Source organism: Cygnus atratus, chromosome 3 (assembly GCF_013377495.2).
Source record: "Cygnus atratus isolate AKBS03 ecotype Queensland, Australia chromosome 3, CAtr_DNAZoo_HiC_assembly, whole genome shotgun sequence".
In the NCBI taxonomy this organism is placed as follows: Eukaryota; Metazoa; Chordata; class Aves; order Anseriformes; family Anatidae; genus Cygnus; species Cygnus atratus.
Window position 1 is genome coordinate 63,777,042 of NC_066364.1, and position 20,035 is coordinate 63,797,076.

At 36.7% G+C, this 20,035-nt stretch overlaps 1 protein-coding gene across 1 annotated transcript in view; it reads left to right on the top strand.

The window, feature by feature from the left end:
• Positions 1-1,317: 1,317 nt before the first annotated feature.
• ADGRG6 (adhesion G protein-coupled receptor G6) overlaps positions 1,318-20,035 on the top strand; it is a 103,431-nt gene continuing 84,713 nt past the window's right edge. The window contains exons 1-2 of the mRNA XM_035538809.1: positions 1,318-1,442; positions 1,562-1,662. Coding sequence (XP_035394702.1) covers positions 1,390-1,442; positions 1,562-1,662 — 154 coding nt within the window. The 5' untranslated portion in view covers positions 1,318-1,389. The remainder of the gene's footprint in view (positions 1,443-1,561; positions 1,663-20,035) is intronic.

A 20,035-nucleotide genomic window follows, 5' to 3' on the forward strand; every position in this document is an offset into this window, starting at 1 on the left:
GCCATGTAACACTGCACTGAAGTGAAAGCTGACTGACTGCAGCAGTCTGTTGAAGTGTCATTTACCTGGGCACATTGGCATCTAGCCCATGGGAGCTGTTTAATGAACTACCACTTTTAAAACTGAAACGTAAGTTGTTCCTTTACAATGGTTTATCTTTCTGCATTAAGTTTGGCTTGTCTACTTTACAGAACTTCACTTCGAGAAGAAACAATAACCGATACTGGGAAAAGATTTACATTTGCCCTCAGGTTTCACTAGCAGGTTCACAGCAACCTCTGTGGAGCGGAAGACTCTTTTCCCAAGTTTAGGAAAAATAAGTTTTCTTGCCACTGAGTGTGAACTTCTCTGTACTTTCTTTTACTTACCTCTTTCATGTTTCCAGCCTGATAGATGATATCAGTGGCACTTGCAAATAACTTTCTCTTTTCTATATTTAATATGCACTATCCTGGAAGACATTTGTGTTTATCAATGTTTCTTCATGACTACATATTTGTGGTTCTTCCTCATGTACTGTTGCTGGCCACAGACTTGTGAAATATTAGGGGGGTTCTGCTAAAGATTTTCTTCCAGTATTACTAGGTAATATCTCACTGTACTAAAGTCAGTTACTGGTTGTTGTTGCCAAATAGGAGTTGGAAGGAGTTGGTCAAAATAATTTGTGTTGTTTCACAATTCGTACCTTGCTTGTTGAATAAAATGAGACAGGAGTGTAACAGAGCACTATTCATTTTGGATAAGTGATTAAGGCTCTGACCAGATTCATTACGAGTCTCCTTTCTTGTTTCCCCTTCTGCCCACTATGAAGGAATCATTTTGGCTTAGCTATTTAAGGTCATATACACTTCAAGTCAAAGAAAACTTCAAGTTCAAGTTATAAATAATAATGATTTTTATATAACTGCATTAGTTTTACTAAATAATAAACATGTCCCTGACTTCACTGGCAGCACAGAAGAGCCCCTAGATTTAGGCAAAGAAAGTTTCAGGATTTTCATTAAAGCTGTCGACATAGAATGTTCTAGCTATCAAAATACTATCAGTGAAAAATATGGAAAGACTGGTCAAGAGCAGAGGCAAAATCTCACACACTGTCTTTGTATAGTTAATAACAAATACGTATGTATTGTGTATACATTTAAACAGCATAAATGTGTTTGTATATGTAAATTATACAAATTATATACATTTGCAAAGTTTTATTTTACTGTTTATCCAATTTACATAATTTACAATCTCAAAAAAAAACAACACACAACCTCACCTTCTTTGATTCTTTTACAGAAATGTCACCACACCTGTCTGCTTAGAAGCCTGGTGATAACCAGTCTTCCACCTTGTTGTCTGTTAAGGACCAGACAACATTTCTGACCCCTTGTAGCAAGTATGGAAACTTCCTCATGTGGTCAAGCAATACTAGGGCCATCCAAAATGTTCAGGTGCTACTGTATTTACTGCTAGTTACTAGTTTAACTAATAACAGTATTTTCTCATTTTCTTGGTTTCTTGTAAAGCTTCCTGAATTGTTGCTTGATTTTTATTATCTTTTTTCCCACAGGATGTCTCATGTAAGTGAGATGTGGTGTTATCACTGGAAATGGAAGCTGCAGCACTGTGTCTACTTGTTTACCATGTATATTATATGCATGCAGCAAGCAGGTAAGTTAGCAAAGTATCTTCTTGCTTACATAAAAGGTCTAGGTGCCTGTCTGCTGACTAAGGATTATGCTAATGTATGACTGAAATATGTACAGTGCAACATTTTGATGAAAATTATGTATTATAATTGTTATGTTTTGATTGGTTGTGTCATCTTTACTGCTACTGTTCAGTTTTCTTGTTTCTTTATCATTTTGCTGTTATTCTTTGTTATTTTTTCTTTGTACCCTTAATTCTTTCATCTTTCCTTTCTTCTGCTTTTATCTTGTCAATAGCTACATCTCTCTTGAATTTCTCATGGTTGCTGAAATATTACAAGTAATTATGTAGTTCATCCGTTTTCCACAGTAAAGTCTATGCCTGTAGATTATGTATTCAGTAATCCTTCACTCCAGTTACTGTTGAAAACTGCAAAATAACTGTAATATGCTTACTAATTTTAAACTCTTTTAAAAAGAATTAGCCTGCACTGCAGAAGGAAAAGGTAGGGCTTGGGAGAATGATGAACTGTAGGAGAAGATCAGATTCAGGACCAACTAAGGTGCTAAAGGTGCACAAGTCAATTGGACCTGATGAGATAAATGCATAAACCCCTCAGGGGTCCTGAGGGAACTGGTGGACGAGATTGCTAAGCCACTGTCCATCATATTTGAGAAGTCTTGGTAGTCTGGTGAAGTTCCACTGACTGGAAGAGGGGAAACATAACCCCCATTTTTAAAAAGGGAAAAAAGGAAGACCTGGGGAATTGCAGGCCAGTCATTCTCATCTCTAAGCCTTGCAAGACCATGGAACAGATTCTTCTGGAAACTATACTAGGGCACATGGAAAATAAGGAGGTGACTGGTGACACCCAATATGGCTGCTCTAAGGGCAGATCATGCCTAAAATATCTGGTGACTTTCTATGATGGGGTAGCAGCATTGGTGGATAGGGGAAGAGCAACTGACATCATCTGCCTGGACTTGTGCAAGGCATTTGACGTCGTCCCCCATGATATCCTTGTCTCTAAGTTGGAGAGACATGGATTTCATGGATGGAACACTGGGTAAGTAATGAATAGGGTGTATGGTTGCACTCAAAGAGTCATGGTCAATGCCCAAGTGGAGATAAGTAATGAGCGGTGTTCCTCAGGGGTCAATATTGGAATCAGTGCCATTTAACACCTTTGTCAGTGACACGGACAGCGGGATTGAGTGCACCCTCAGCAAGTTTGCTGATGACACCAAGCTGTGTGGTAGTTGACATTCTGGAGGGAAGGGATGCCGTCCAGAGGGACCTGGACAGGGTTGAGAGGTGGGCCCGTGTGAACCTCATGAGGTTCAACAAGGCCAAGTCCAAGGTCCTGCACCTGGGTCAGGGCAGTCCCACAAATGCAGGCTAGGCAGAGAATGGATAGAAAGCAGCCCTGAGGAGAAGAATCTGGGGGTGTTGGTGGATGAGAAACTCAACATGAGCCAACAATGTGCTCTTGTAACCCAGGAAGCCAGCCGTATCCTGGACTGCATCAAAAGAAGCGTGGCCAGCAGGCCGAGGGAGGTGATTCTCCCCCCCTACTTTGCTCTCGTGAGACCCCACCTGGAGTGCTGTGTTCAGCTCTGGGGCCCCAGCACAAGAAGTATATGGATGTATTTGAATGAGTCCAGAGGAGGGCCGTGAGGACGATCAAAGGGCTGGAGCACCTCTCATGTGAAGACAGGATGAGGAAGTTGGGGTTGTTTCAGCCTGGAGAAAAGAAGGCTCTGGGAGACCTTATAGTGGCCTTCCAGTACCTAAATGGGGCCTACAGGAAAGCTGGGGAAGGACTCTTTTTTTCAGGGAGTGTAGTGATAGGACAAGGAGTAATGGTTTCAAACTAAAAGAGGGTAGGTTTAGATTAGATATTTGGAAGAAATTCTTTACTCAAATGGTGGTGAGGCACTGGAACAGGTTGCCCAGAGAAGCTGTGGATGCCCCATCCCTGGAAGTGTCCAAGACCAGGTTGGATGGGGTTTTGAGCAACCTGGTCTAGTGGGTGGTGTCCCTGCCCATGGTAGGGGTGTGGGAATTAGATGCTCTTTAAGGTCCCTTCCAACCTAAGCCATTCTATGATTCCATGATTCACATGACAGGAATTTTCCTCAGCAAGTTATATGTACGCAAGATAATCACACACTGTACAGGGCAGTCAGTTTAAAGTTAACATCATCTTGGTCTGTAGTGACACTTGGGCAGAGAGTAATGCAACACATTGTGACTGTTTTCTTTAAACATATGAATAAGAGATTTCATTTACTAAATGTCTTTTCCTAACCACTAGTGTGCAAAATATTTTAGGAGCTCCAGCTGCTTTACTGGAAAAAAAACTCTAGAGTTTATTCTGGGGCAGAAGAAAATTTTGGAGCAGCTTGTACTGCTCAGCTAATTCCATATCAAATGGGTAGTTTTGCTATTGCAAACTTGCTATTGGAAAAAGGATGTTATATATAGAAAGAGTTTGTAGCTTCTTTGATAGTTTTTTTTTTTCCCTCTAAATAAAAAGTACAGGGTTTTTCTGACATTTGAATGCAGTGGCTGTGCAGTAGCATTTTCCAGCTTCATGTCACTCCAATATGTGTTTTCCACCTTCCTTGTGTAGCCAGGAATGTACACTTAGGACCTGACTCATCAGCTGGCTGATGGCCTTTACGTCCCTGTGATCCTGCAGCTGCCATCCTCAGCATACAATAAGTCAGCAAAAACTGCTGTAATCTACAGCTGCTGTGAGCTTATGCTGGGTGACTGGAACATTAAGGTCCAAAGAAAGACCTTTAGTCTTTGCTAATTCTTCTTGATAAGAATATAGTTATAAAAAGTGCAGGTGGTATAGTAAGAGTTAGTTCTGTGGGCAAGAAGGCCCTAGGAAGTATGCTGGAAACACTAGAAACACCCAGGTTCAACAGACAAAATGTGTTTGCTGTTCAATAAGTGAAAGAGATCACAGACAGTTTGCTGTTAATACTTGACTAAAATGAAAATGAGACATTCACCTCTCTAGCAACCTGCCATTTGGCAGTACTTGCCTGCAGACCCTTAGGTTTCACGTTTCTCTCTCTCTCTCTTTTTTTTTTTTTTTTGTGAGTGTGCGTGTATGTGTAAACGTAGGAAAAAAATCAGAGCCACAAAATGTAGCCTTTTTATCTGTTCTTTTTAATAGAGTGAGACGGACAAGGTGGGAAACAATACTGCTCCTGTACATTTTATTTTGTGTCCTTAAAAGGTACCAGTCAATTTGGCTGTGGATTCATAAGGTATCCATAATCTCCCTGGCATCTTAAGCTTTACTGAAGTTACAGAGGAAATATTGTAAAACCTGATATTCATCCAGCTTAGCTAGTGAGTTGTAAATTTAGAAAGCTATTGGGGTTTATTAAGCTTTGCCTGGAGGGGGTTATATACAAGTTGGGGATTAAGATGATCAGATACGAGATTTATGGAGTATTTATGGGGCTATTCATAGGGAAAAAATATCAGTCATCCTGTGACATAGAAAAAATGCAAAAGTAATAATTGTTTAGTTTGACTTTTTAAGAACTGCAGGACTTGGCTTGCTTTCAGAAGCACAGCTTAGGTGAGGAATGGTGGAATTAGGTGGAATGGTGTCAATTGGTGGAGTGGTCTGTGGAAGAAATATTCAGCCACAAACTGATCAGAAGGGTATGGACAAGCAGGTGCTGCAATAACGTATAATTCCAAAATATAGGTCTGATACCTCAGAGGAACTGATGGATAGTCTCAAACACTTAAGACAGAAAGAAATAAAAATGAAAGGTAAATGATAAAAATATAATAAATGTCTTAAAAGTTAAGGATGCTGGAATTTTAATTGTGGCATACTGACTTCAGGTCATGTGTTGTGATGTGGGGTGAAGGTACAGATCAGCTCAGCAGGCAACTTAACAGGTTCTTATTCCTGTCTGTGGTAGATATGTCTGATGGCTGTGAGTGAGTCACTTAGCTCTGCCTGTTTCCCTGCCTATAAGATTAAGTATAAGTAAGACACATACTTAAGAATAAGTATGTGTCGTCCTTCACTTGTAAAACTTTGCTTGTCTTCCAATGAAAGCACTGTATGGAAGCCGAGATGTTAGAATGATGGTGTTTTAAACAGAACTAATTAAATCCCCTTTTATCTGAGATTCAGACATTCCTGACCTTTTTGTTCACATGTATATTTTAATGGTTTCAGAGAACTCAAAAGAGAGGAAAAAAAAATAGAGTTCTGCAAAATGTAACTTATGAGGACAGACAGAAGGAACTAAGAGTTTTTGGTTTAGAGTAGGCAGAAAGGGGAATGCATAATTTAAAGTATTTAAAAGAGGCGACTGCAATGGGAAGAAATAGGCTGATCCTTCTGGGCAGCTGAAAGGACAAAAAGAACAGGTTTAAATTACAGCAAGATAAATGAGATGAGGAAATTCGTCAAAATGTAGAGACAGCAGTGGAACTGATTGGAAAGGTAGACTGTGAAATCTCAGTCCTCGAAAATGAATGCTAATGTCTGCCAGACATGGTTTAGTCTAAATGTCTCTTGCTTTGTGGGCTCAGAAACAGATCAGATGATTTCTGAACTTCCTTAATTTCTGTAATGCTTCTTTAGTCATTGCCCTATAGAATTATACTTTGGTTCAAAATTTGGGAAACGAGGACATTCAGTGGAGATTCCACATCTCAGAATACGACAGTGGTTTTGCTGTGTCTTCAGAATTGTATTGGTGTTTGCCCTTTTGCCGTAACCTCGTTTTTATTCAAAATAAGGAAGCAGCAGCTCACTACAGAAAGTAAAAATCAGTTGGCTCAGGTATGTGTAACTTCACAAGTGTTCAGTTTAGTCTGTGTTTGCTTTTTTTTTTTCTCTCATAACAAAATGTCTGATGTTGCAGTATAGTTTTGACTATGCTCTGTATTATAACCTAAGAGCAGAACTGGAGTTTTTTAGGTGATCTTAAAAGCAGATTCCAGTTTACATAGTTGCTTTCCAGACTAGTCTAGTTTTAAAGTGTCTTGTCTTTACTGGACTTCTAGGTTTTTGAACATGTGCTTTTTGAGGAGATGGCAACAACCTCCTAAGAGTTTTTACCTTCTTATGTAATCAGTAGATTCATAAATACTTATAAGTCAGCAGTCATTTTAAATTGTGACTACTATGCAAACGTTTATTTTTATTCAGGATGTGGAAAATATTTCTTTTATCAAGCCATAAATACACCTACAGTTTTTATTACACAGTTTCTGCGTAATGCCCCTTGCTGCTGTTATCACAGAAATACTATGACCACAGCTTATGTCAGAGTGAGAACCTGTCCTGTTGTTCATCCACCAGAGTAGTGACATTGGTGTCAGTAGTCATGATTCCATGTCCTCAGGGTGGTTTTAATCAATACCCAGGAGCTAACTGAAGGGTAAGTTTTAATTCTACCACAGTCCTTGAAATATTCATTTTTGTTGGTGGTTTGAAGAAAAAAAAAAAAAGTATTATTTTTAGTTCATCAATAAAAGAGGGATGAGAGAATAGAGTATATCTGAAAGCAGGTCCTTCACCCACATGGCTGATAATGGTCTCCAGTATGGGATCAACCCTCCTTAATTGGAACTGTAGAGACAAAGATGAGATTAAAGTTCTCCCTTGTTCATGGGAGGGTTTCTGAGCGAACCTGTGAGCTCAGGAGCCAAGTGAGAGATAGGTAGGGAGTATGTTGGGAAGCACTGTTAATGCCACCAACGCTAGCAGCAGGATCCAGTCACATCACCATCTGTGAAAATGGATTAAGTTTTATCTGGAACTGCCCAGGTCAGGAAGTGAGTTTTTTCACCACAGAGCTGAAACTGCCTCCCCCAGACAAAGGCCAAAGATCCTATCACTGAGCAAATGATGAAATAATTGTCAGCACATTCACTTATCTCTGTCTTACCAAGTCTTTAACCCAGTCAGCCAACATAATCCTGGCATATGGTGAGGAGGCAGGGAATGGTTTTATAACGTTATCACTGATACTTATTTCTCTTGTGGTACCTCTGGGGTGGGAATGGGTGTGTATATATTGCTGTGGATGGCAAATGAGGCAAAGAATGTTGTCAATGACTCAGGATTGGAAATTTGCATTTCTGAATATTAAGGAAAAGCTCAGAAAACCTGAAAAAATTTAAAGAACTATTCAGTCCGGCAGTTTCTTTCCTTGCATAGGCATCTATACCTCACATGTAACTGAGAAGTTAGTCTGGAGGAATCTGGGTATTTAATGAATAGCTGCAAAGTATTTATATTCTATCCTCTTTACCTGTCAGTCTGCTTTTGTATTTTAATCTAGTTTAAGCAAAACAAATCAAAAGCAATCCTTTATGTCCTGTTTAATATTTACATTTCTGCTGGCTTGAGGCATGAGCTTAGAATTTCTGTTCATATAAATCTTGCAGAGAAAAACGACTAGTTGGCTTTCTTTATTTCCCTTGGTTGACAGCTCATTAATGCAAAACTAAATCACTGTTGGAATGAATTTAACAGGAAGCTGCCTCTCATTACTTCTGTTTATTTTTTTAGATCTGATTTTTTATTTTTTTTTGATGGTGCTGGTAATTCTTTTCCCTAAAGTGTTTGGTCCTCCATGAGTTAACCAACCTTAAAAGCACGGTGATTTTCCTCAATTCTGTTATGCACTTGTAAGGCAAAAACAAATGGAATATGGTCAAACATCACAAAAATTCAAAGCTGACTAGTCCTTGCATTCATTTATTAGGTACATTCTTTAGCCCATATTCTTTCACTGAAGAACACAACTTTAAAGAAAAAACTATATCTTTCACTGAAGGTCATATATTTATGACCTATAGATTTTAGAACCTGTTTGTTATATATCTTTGCCTCTTTTTTTTTTCACTGTTAAAAGTTAAAAACATAGATATTTTTTTTCCAATATTGTATGTGACAACAGACAAGAAAGAATCAGTGGTCTATCTAACAATAGACTCCTAAATTATTTATGGCCAACTGGATTGTGCCTTACAAAAGGCTGCTTCTGGTATAAGTTATGCTACCAGAGAAAACCAGGCAAATAAATTCATTTTTTAATGGAATTTTTATGGCATTTTTCAGTTGTTCTTAATAAAATGAACAAACATTTTAGAACAAAATGTGTTTCTGTTTCATTAAAAGACCAAAGTCTTTGAGAATGTCACTTTTTTCTCTTGTGGATGAGTCTTAGTTAAGAATAGAACAGTTTTCCAGATAAAAGTTTCTTACATATAAATCTAGCAATCATGTGACATGCATTTTGGTATGTATTACTGTTAATACAGGATAATTAAAATGGTTGCTTTTGTATATCAGCAGACCTTTCAGACATGAAGGATTACCATGGTAAAGTCAGCATCTGTCAATTAATAAGTGCTGATCTTGAAGGATTTGCATGCATATTGTTATGTCTGTGATTGTTTTGCTAGAATCTTGGATTTGCTTACTTAATGGGTTTGCTTAAGTGATTTGCATAATGTGTAACATGTAAATGTTCACTAGATCAAGGCCTTACATGTCACTATCTGATAACTGAAATTTTAACATCTGCCTTTTTCATACAACCCTAGCACAGAGATGTCTGAGATAGATTTACTTGCCCCAGTATATTATATACTGGCAATATTAAAAGGAAGAAAAGCACATGACTTTTATTTTACAAGAATTTGAAAAAAAGAAAAGATAGAATTTTAGCTACTATTCGGTGAATTACTAAGAAAAAAACCACCTAGAAAATATATTCCCTGTTGAGATTGCACATAGAAATACCTGATAAAATAATTCACACATACTGTTTCTGAACTTTTTCTACTCTCCATGGAAGAGAAAAATCTCTCTCATGAGAAAAAAAAAAAAAAAAGTACTTCAGGTATAAACTATAAACATTTTCTACAAATTGAACTAAAATATTAGTGCAATAATGATGTTATGTCTGCAAAATATTGTGATATATTTAAGCAAAACTACTTTTTCTGCCCTAAATATGGTAATAAAAGCACCTGATTCAAGGGAAAACATGGCTTCCAAAAACTCTTCTTGTTTTGTCTGGATTCAGTTCTCATTGGTCTGCATAGTTTCTGTAAATGGCAGGCTAAGCTCTAAACCTTGCAGCAGTACAGGAAGATTAAGTGTATAATTCATAGTTGTAGTTCCACTTATGTAGTCAGACCCCTAATAGTCATTTACACTGACTAATTTTATTAGTCTTCTGTTGAAGAATCAAGCCACTTTCCACTCTAAACCTAACTGGAGTCATATATTTTGACACCATTGTAAACTTTTTATTCTTGTGCCTTTTTTCTCGTCTTTCATTTTGTAGTTTTCACCCTATTGTCTGTCATAATGGACAACATCAACTTGAACAGTGTGCTGGCTGTTTTTAATTTGTTATTTGAAAACAATTTTGTTAATTGTCCTCAAGACTTCACCTCCCCAACCCCCACATGCTTACCAATTCCCATTTTGTGAATTTCTCCTTCTGTAACTTCTGAACATCTTTTAAGTATTTAGTGGTCTGTGCAAATTCCAGTGTAGCAAATAGTCACTTCTGACAAGAGAGACTACCACTGTGCTGACTCAAATTGGTTAATACCATAAAACTACAGCTATATCAATTAAGATGTAAGTTACTTAATATTCTACAGAAGTGTCAGCATGACTTATTTTTGAAGAACATATTTGTTGCAAGTTCTGGTAGACTGAAAAAAGCATTTGTTGGAAAATATGTTGGTCAATTAAAGTGTGACAGATAGTTATCATTCTTAAAAACACTTTCCTTCTTAATATTCCTGAAGTAGTCCAGCTGTCTTCCAGTACATGGTAAAATGATAGCTTTTTAATGCTAAAAATCTTCAGGAGTTAGCTCTAGCAGAACTTAGGGTAGAAGCATGAAAAGACTGTCAACCAGCTAACCTAATTTTTGAAAGGATACAATGCAATCAGAGTTTTTCCAGTTCCAGCTTTGTCCCTCATGAATATGCTTCTTAATGGGTATCAGACAGAAAAGTGCAACTCCCTGTCGTGAACAGAGTTTGTTTTGTTCAGATGCATGCTCTGGCTTCTCGAAGTTCTTCTAATTAAGAACTGTGCAGTGACAAATCCATACTATGAAGCTGAAGTCATTTTTTATCAGAACTTGCTTTTTACGTGGAGAAAAAGACCTCACGGTTGAAGTTCTCACAGAAGCATTTGTACAAGTGATGCAGTTCTCAGTGATTTTTGTTTTGTGGTGTGAGGAGTAAGGGGAAGTGTGTTTGTTTCTCTTCGCCAGTTCCAAAGTATGCTAGTGATATATGATATTGCTCTTTACAGAAACAGGAAGCATGCAAGGAATCCTGAAATCATCTTGCTAGCTGAGTCATTAAACATACGCAAAGGAGCACCACTAATGCGTCTTTTGTACTGAAAGCTAAAATAACATAGAGGTTTTGTGCAGAGTGTGTATATCTATCTATCCAATGTCTTGAACAACAAATCCCCCAAATTGTATTCAACTTGTCTTGGATTTTAACATTGATTTAGAGAATTGTATTTTATCTGTAATATACAGACAAAACCAGAAGGAAGTAATGCTTGTGCTGAACAAAGGCATCATTTGTATAAGTTAAGAATTTGTGGTTTTAAAATAATAGTTTAATAATAATGCTTAGAGGCAGTATAACTATAAAATCAATGAAATTTCACCTCTTCCATATATAAGCCTGGTACATCAGATTTACTGTGTCCACCAACTGCTCTAGTTACAGTTTATTGTTAGTTTATGAAATGTAGGCTTTTTTCTTTGAGCTGTCAGATTTTGGCCATTTACTGTTTCAGTGCTGTTCAGTATTTTGACTTTATTTTACATTGGGTATGTTTCTGCTAAAATCTTGTCACTTGAACTGGCAAAGACATTGTATAGCAACACTACCACTAGCCAGGTCTTCTCTTTGTCTGTCTCTGTATGCGGAGAATTACTATTATGTTAAGCTGATCATTTCACTATGCTACAAATAAATTGCAATTAACCCTTCTCTGTTCTTAATTTCAGTGAAAGTCAAAATGGTAGATGTAGCATTAATACAATGATAAATTTCTCTCTCTGGTGGCACATCACAATCAGAAGATAGTGCTGAGGATTAAAAATGGAAACATCTGTTTATATATATGCTCCCTCTAATAGAAACTGTGTGCATATTTTTCACATGGGTAATACCAAATGAGTGGCTTCTAAATCCCTTGTCACACATTAGTAACTTAAAAGTTACTTGCGAATAATATATGCCTGGCGTAGTCAGTTGTCTTTAGTCTTCAGAAGTTTCTTTCCACCTCCCCACCCCACCCTGCTGTTGGCAGTGTTGATGATGTACATGATAGCAAGTATTCTCTTTTAGCCAACTCCTGTAGTTACTGACTACTTTGACTGCCACCATCTATCAAAGTATCTGAAGTTGCTCTGTATTAGTTATAACATCAATGACTTGATTATATAATCAATAGCTGAGCTCAAGGTCCTAGAGGAAAAAAAGAATGCATATTTCCTTGTGATTGTCTTCACAAATCTTTTCTAAGTAGCACACCATACCAATGAAATGTATTGGATGCTAGAAATGGAACTGAGAAAAGTCCATTTTTAAAAGCTATTGATTTAAAAACATTTATCTTTCCATATCATCTTAATCAGTTTTCTGGTGTAATAAATATTCTGAATTTGAAGGAAGAAACTGGCATTTTTAATTTTAAAATTTCCTTGTGTTTTTTATTTTCTTATATATATATATATATTTCTCAGACAAAAAGCTTTTGCAAGAAGGTAATGAAAATATTTTTCTTACTAATAACATGACTGAAAAAAAAATGAATTCATGGTAAGCATGTCATTTGCTTTTTCATATGCTTAGGAACGCTGAAATTGAGGCAGACATGCTTTAACCTTGAAATAGTTTTGCACTTATTTTGGAATAAAATATAAGGAAAATCTTCAATAAATGTTCAGCTGTATATGGTCTGGAGGTTCCTGCATTTTAACTGGACTGCATAGCACTGGGTTTTATTTTATTCCACTGAAGTCGGTGCAAGTTTGTTGCCCCCTTCAATATGAGCCAAGATACCTGCTCGCTGTTGAGCTCTTTTGAATATCCCTCGCTAAATTTCCAAATAGAAATTTTTTGGAAGTTGATGTCTTGGCAAAACTGTGCTGTTAAGTCACAGGAAGCAAAAGTTCTGCCCCATGCCTTTAGAAGGTTTAACTTGCCTAGTGCTGCAGTATTGCTATTCTGTGTAGAAAAGGAAAAAGGCTTGAAGAATGAAAGAAGAGTTGCTTTGTACACTTGGCAGCAATTATATGTTGTAACTTGTGCTTTTTGTCTGCACATTACTGTGATCTCACCCAGTAATGCTTGAAAGGGAAGAGAGTTTTGTATTGTGCTTTTTGTCTGTGTAATCCCTATGTCATGTGAATCCTGACTTGGTACTTAAGAGCATACCCCCTTTGCTTTATCACTCTTCAGCTAGGTTTACTGCATCCTATTTGTGATAAGTAACTGGAAGAACCAGTTAAAAAATCATAAGAACACAGACATCCATTCTTGTTTCTATCGATCTATCCATAATCTGTTTGATGTTTAATCCTAACACATAGAAGAAAGCATTCTTTTTGCTCCTCAAATGGATTACTTTTGATCATAGTGACATGAAAGATATTTTGAGGTTGCATAATATTTTTATTATATTGTGTGTGTGTTTCCAGTGAGAAAACAGTCCAACCTGACCAGAGTTTTAATCTTTAGGGTGGGGTTTGCGATTTCATATTATCTTAATCAGCTACTGTGTTTATTCACTTGAGATATGTGAAAATCTGATGAAGCATCTATTAGTAGGGATCAAGCCAAGCTACCATAAAAAATTAATATCTGGTCTTTTAGCAATTCATGCTATTTCACATTAGATTTGTATTAGCTTTCATTGTAATGAATGATACAAAAAGACAACATAATGGAAAATAAACTTGAGTATTTTAAAGGCAAGAAAAGTCTTTAGAATCAGATCATCAAAACAGGAACTTTGTGAGTCACAAACATAAATTACTTATTAGCAATTGGTGAAAATTAAAGGAAATGTTTTTTGTTTCTAAGAAGTTTGACTGTTGTACTTGCAATTTGTTCTTCATAGTTTGTCATAATTTAGTTGTCTTTATGTTTGTAGCTCAGTTTTTTATCTGGCCCTCATTATAGTTCTCATAAATAGTCCTCATTAGACCTCTTAAATCATTGCTCATAAATGTACATCATTGGAACTTAAACTTACAAGTATGTATACAAATATTGACAGTAACAAATATCATGAAAATCAAATGCTGTGCAAATAGACTTTACATCACCAAGGTAGTCTATACATTCAAGAACCAGTTACCTGAAAGCAAGGAGATATTCTACACCATTAGATACCATTGTTGGACTATACTTAACAATTTGTCAACAATTATGAAACACACTGAAGGCCAATATGTCCAGTCTAAATGTTGATCTAGTACATATGCTTCCACATGGAGTTTTCTTGGGGTTATAGTGTATATTTACACACAGAGACTTCAATAAGATTAATAATTCACTTTCTATGTTTCTGAAGTTATAATGAAACTCCATGAGGTTTGTCCCCTTGAAGTTATAATATAAATGTTAAATGGTAATACTAATGGTATTTTAATATTTTCCTCATGCAGTGTGATCTTCCATAAATAAATTAATTGAAGTCAGCGTCATCAGGGGCTCCTCAAGATACATTGTTTGGATGTAGAATTGGACATTACCTTTTGCTTCTTGTGTTCTGCCATAAATAATAATGCTTGACTTATTCACTACTTAGAAACACAATAAATATTAATTATGTGTGGGTAATGAAAACATTCCCATAACCAATACTGATAAAAAACATCTGTAAAATATCATATGTTTATTATTCATCCTAGTCTTTAATATAGTAAACTTTTGAGCTAAACATTTGGAACTGCTTAAGGACAAATATCCATATGGAAACACATAAATGTGTATATTTGGATTGTGCAGGTGGATCTCCTATACTGTCTGTGAGTGCTGACAGGTTTATAAGTCTATCCCGAAAGCACAGAGCCTTTGTCCACACTTGGAAGTAAATTATGTTCTTGAGTATGGGCTGCTTTTGTGATGGAAAAAATATATCTGTATGAAACTCAAATGAATAATGTTTTTTATTGTGAACACCTTTTTATCAGCAACAATATGAGAGGTTTGACAGAATAACCAGGCTCCCAATTCCATATAGAAATTCAGACCATTTCAGTTGCTCATTTTCCATGATATTTTTATTTCTTTGTAATTTACCTTTTCTAGTTATGACATACCCAGTAGCTTTATTTCTGAAATTTCACATGCTATTAAATGTCTTTTACTTGTCCGTTGCTGCTTTAGAGTAATACAGCGCTTCATTCCTACCAATTCTGACAGAGTAAGACTTTTTTTTAGATTTATAATCATTTCCTGTTGTATGTGGAGGTGAGGAAAAGATTGGGATTCAGGCAGTGAAACAAAACAGAGAATGATAATCTAAAATCAGCACTTGTTACTACATCTGTTGAAATGTCAGATATCTGTGTAGTGGAAATAAAGGCATAAACCAGTGATGTAGGTTCCTTTTGACTGTCACACAATGGCTTTTTTCAAAGTTTTACTTATTTTAAATAAGAGAAGAAAATCAAATGAAGAAAATAGTCTTAAGAAAATACTAAGGTTGGAAAACCAGCAACTCAATAATCTAGAAATAACAGAATTGAAGAATTTTATTTGCCTATGCAATTTTCCATTTTCACGTCTGCCATGATGGTGCAGGTTTTAATTACAGTCACCTGCTTTTTGTCATTGGCCTTCAGCTTTGTAAGGCCTTAGTTTAATGTGTGCCCAGAACTGGAATATGTACACTAAATGAGGCATTGGATTGCGAGATCTCATAGCTGGGATTGTTGAATGATGTCCTAGAAAACTAAATGCTGTCTCTGAGTATTGCCTGCTAGGGGTAGCTGAGCAAATTATTTCAATTACTTTCTTTCATGTGTCTCATTTTTTGACCCTAATCTGAAACTGTGTGAAGAATTATTTGCATTCATAATTGCAGTTGAAGTGAATAGGAACTGTGTTGATTATATTAACATCTACATAATGCTACAAATCATGACTAAAGTAAATCCTGTGTCTGAAATTAGACACCTAACATCAGAGAATACTTCTGATCTTGATATTCCCCAATTCTGTTTCTATAGAAACAAGTTAAGAATACTTCTTCCCTCACAGTCAGAATGTAAGCTTTTAATTAAGGACTCTGAGAAACATTCAAATGTAATACTAAAGAACACCAACGAAGAGTTTGTGAGGAACTCAGTGATTCCGTTTCAAGAGAGGATTTGAATTGCTGCAAAGCTGAGGGTCATACATTGAAGAATGGAGGTAAAGCAGGATTCTGGAAAGTTGCTTATTGCATGGAATTTGTCCTTCCTGTGCACTGAATGAGGTCCTGCAAAAACAGTAGTATGTGATTATGTAATTGAAGATTTTTTTTTCAATTATCTGTGTACAAAGGCCAAACAAAGGTTAACTCTGGCATTTCCTAATTTCAGAGTCCTTGATTTTGCAATCCTAGTAGTGTCTACATGTTCCTGGGAGTGGTTTCTAATGTTGGTATGTGTGTGTATATATATGCAGATATAAATATAACTATTGTTAGAGATGCTTATTTAGAATTTTGATGTAACACATATGCAGATCTGAAAGTCTGGTTAACTAAATATTTACTTAATATTTTTCTTATTTCATTGATTTTTGTTACTTAATTAGAATGTTTTCCACCACATTTTTGAGACACTTTGAGGAAGTTGAGATTGACAGTGATTGGAGTAATTAAGCCACTTCACCGTGAATCAATTTGCTTAGCAGTAGGGAAACTTTTCTTTCAATTTCATTATTTATTGCAGCCTTTGAATGACCCAGCAGTTAGAACAATAGCAGCCTGGTTCTGCGTGACCTATGTTGTACCAGAACATATTATTTTACAATGAAAAAAAAAAATTAAAATTAAAAATAAATAAAAATAAAAAAGAATATAGAGGTATTTTGTTGTAATACTTTTGACAAGTAACTATCACATGCATTTTTTTTTTTCAATTTTTTATTCCACGTCCTTTCACTTCAAGGTGATTTCTTGTTACAAATTTGGCATATACTCTTTCCCTGTCTTCCCCAGTATTCTTTCCAGGGAAATATTGTGGAGGGCTAAAAAAAAAAAAAAAGAAAAAGAAAAACACAACACAACCAGACACAACAACAACAACAACAACAACAACAAATACACTCACAACACTGCATTTGGAGCAGAAGATTCAATGTTGCACTTAGCAAAATGGAGACAAGAAAATATCAGTCTAGAGGTGAAACGTTAAGGCTTCTATTTCTCCAGTGCTAGTAGAGAAATTAGATACCTAGTATCAGAGGGTGTTAGCACTAGCACTTGGGGAGTGTTGGAGTCTGGATGAATAGGTCCTGTGTGGAATGAGGTTTGAATGAAGGTGGCTTTTTGCTAGGATGTAGGGCTCTCTAAAATGCATAAAAAACTTTCTATGTATTTGAAGTAATGACAGGGTGCTAAGAACTTTGTAGAAAGATGTCTCCTTCTTTAGCTAAAAAAATAAATAAATAAATAGTTTTTTATTTACCCTACAAAGGGTAGGATATCTTTGATGTGAAGATATTCTGCTAGATGAAAGACTGCAACTGGCATGGAGTGCCAAGTGTCCCCCTGCTTCCTTAGTGTGTTTGGTGACAGCATCCTCAAAAAGAACAAGGATTATAAAACCCATAAAGCATCAGATTTGCAGATTCGAAAAAGGATTTCCTTTAGAGCTAAGTTTTTTGTTTGGTTGTTTTGTTTTTTGTTTTTTGTTCTCCTCCTGATGTAGCTAGTGATATGACAAATGAGTCTTCCAGAAATTAAGAAATGCTTAATAACTGTTGCAGTCTTTGGATTACAAGTCACCAAATATTTTAATTGTTCTGTGGACAACATCCTGATCCCCATTTGCCCTTGGAACAGAAGTAGACCTGCTACTGGTTTAGCTCAGGGGTCCAAGAATCTCAGTGGTCATAAAAGAGTACCTGGTCTATAAGAGTTAAAATAAGGCTTATGTGCATGATGATTCCTCCCCAAAACTCTCCTCACCTTTAACTGTTTCCATTTCAGGAATGAAAATCTCACTGAGGCTCATGTGGCTTTCTTATTTATTAGCCTGAAATGGATTACTGCCAACTAGTAGCCCAGTCTCCATTTGAACCCTCATATCCACTGCTGTCTTGAGGCAGGGAGTGCTATGTGATCATTTCCTGCTGCACAAAGAACTGACTTGTTCTGCTTATTTTGAACCTAGCTTCATTGGGTGGTCTCTTATTATAGAAGACAATGATCAGATAATCCCTCTCCCTTTTCCCTGTAACCCACAGATTTTTGTAGACTTCTGCCAGATCTCCACCATCTGAAAAGTGCTTGACTATTCCCTCACTTGCCCTCTCTGTCCACACCTGTGACCCCCCACCCAGACACCTTTTCTCTGTGGCTTGAGGGCTTGATTTATGTGGGATTTTTATGGGAGCAGTAGGAGCAAGGTGGGATATGAGATGGAGAGGATCTTGAAGTTGGGGTGACCAAGAATAGGCAGGGCCCTCGCTGACCAGGTACAGTCCTGCAGGGACTGTCTGAGTAGGGTGAAAAGACAGGATGGATGAGGCAATGACCCAGGGAGTCATCAGTCTGAAAACAGGGCCAGAGACAGGACCAGAGAGAGATACACCTACATTAAAATATCCAGCAAGAACTGAAAGCCAGTTAAGTACTTTTAGTGAACACAGGACTCTGTCTACACTTAATTACATTTAATTTTATTTATTATTTTATTGCCTAGTCACTCTGTCTTATAAGTGACTCAACTTTACAGTTCTTTACAGTTTGCCTTCAAGGTATCTTCTACCTTGAGTAGTTTTATCTTCAACAAACTTTGTACTGCTTTACTGCTTTCCCATGTACCTTCTGGACATGTTAACTAATGTGGCTCACGGCAAAGACCCCCGTAGAACTCTACCTGTGACTTTCTCACCTTCTTACAGATTCATGTTTTTTCCTAAGCTCTACCTTGTAACCAGTTATTTATCCATGCCAGAACCTTCCAAATTATGTAATGGCTGCTTATGTTCCTTTAAAGCCTTTGGCAAAATTTTTGCCAAAAGCTTTCTAGATATCCAAGTGAACTGTGTCTCCTGGGTTACATTTACCCATGTAGCATGACTGAACTCTGCAGAGAACTCCAAGAGGTTTGTAAGACAAAATGTCACATTACAGAAGTCATATTGACTTTCCCAAATAGATTTTATTTATCCACGTGTCAACTAATTCTGGCATTTCTTATACCACAGATCCCTTGTGGTGGTTGAGGTGTTAGTCTGCTCAATGAGAAAAATAAAATTGGAGTAAACCAGCTCTACCTGACTGCCAATTACTGGCAATATTTACAGGTGTTAACATTAGCAGATTTCAGGATGAATAACTGGTAATGATGTTGCTGTTCCAGTGCTTTCCATCTTGCAGAAGTGGTATTGAAAATAATAGGATGTGTTTATTCACATTGACGTCCAGTGGAAAGGACTGAGTGGTACTTTATTACTAGTACTTTATTAAACTGTAATGAAAGATCTGAGCAGCTTGCTTGACTGGTAGTTCCTCGTTATGATTTTGTCCTAGAGACACTCTTGCAACTCTCTACTGTGAACATTAGCAGAAGAACCTTGTTGATTACAGTGACTGACTAGACCACACTGTTTATCTCGAGGAAGGAATCAAATGTGTTTTTTTATATGAAGCTCCCTCAGACTGTGATGGGGAGAAAAGAGCACAACCATCATTGCAAAAGAATGCATGGATTTCTTCTTTCTTCTGAAGTGCAGAAGAGACAGGAATGAACAGAAATGCAGAAGGAACCGAAATAGTCTGCAATTCACCACATTGTTATACACAGTCTCACACAAATGTAGAGAAAAGTCTGTTACCTCTGTACAGTGCAGATCTGGTGATCATGGGACTAACATTCCTATCACTCTCCAAAGGAATGTAGCACTTCTGAATAACCTCATGTGCACATGGATATGGTCAGATAAATAGGATAAGTTATTTCTTATTGATGGACAGTTCAGAGATCAGCTAGTTCAAGAGGCTTTTATTATTTATATTTGAACGAGCACGCAGAAGTCTGTTCTAAGTGACAGATAACACTGTTATGCTAGTTTTGTTTTTTTAGTAAACCCAAAT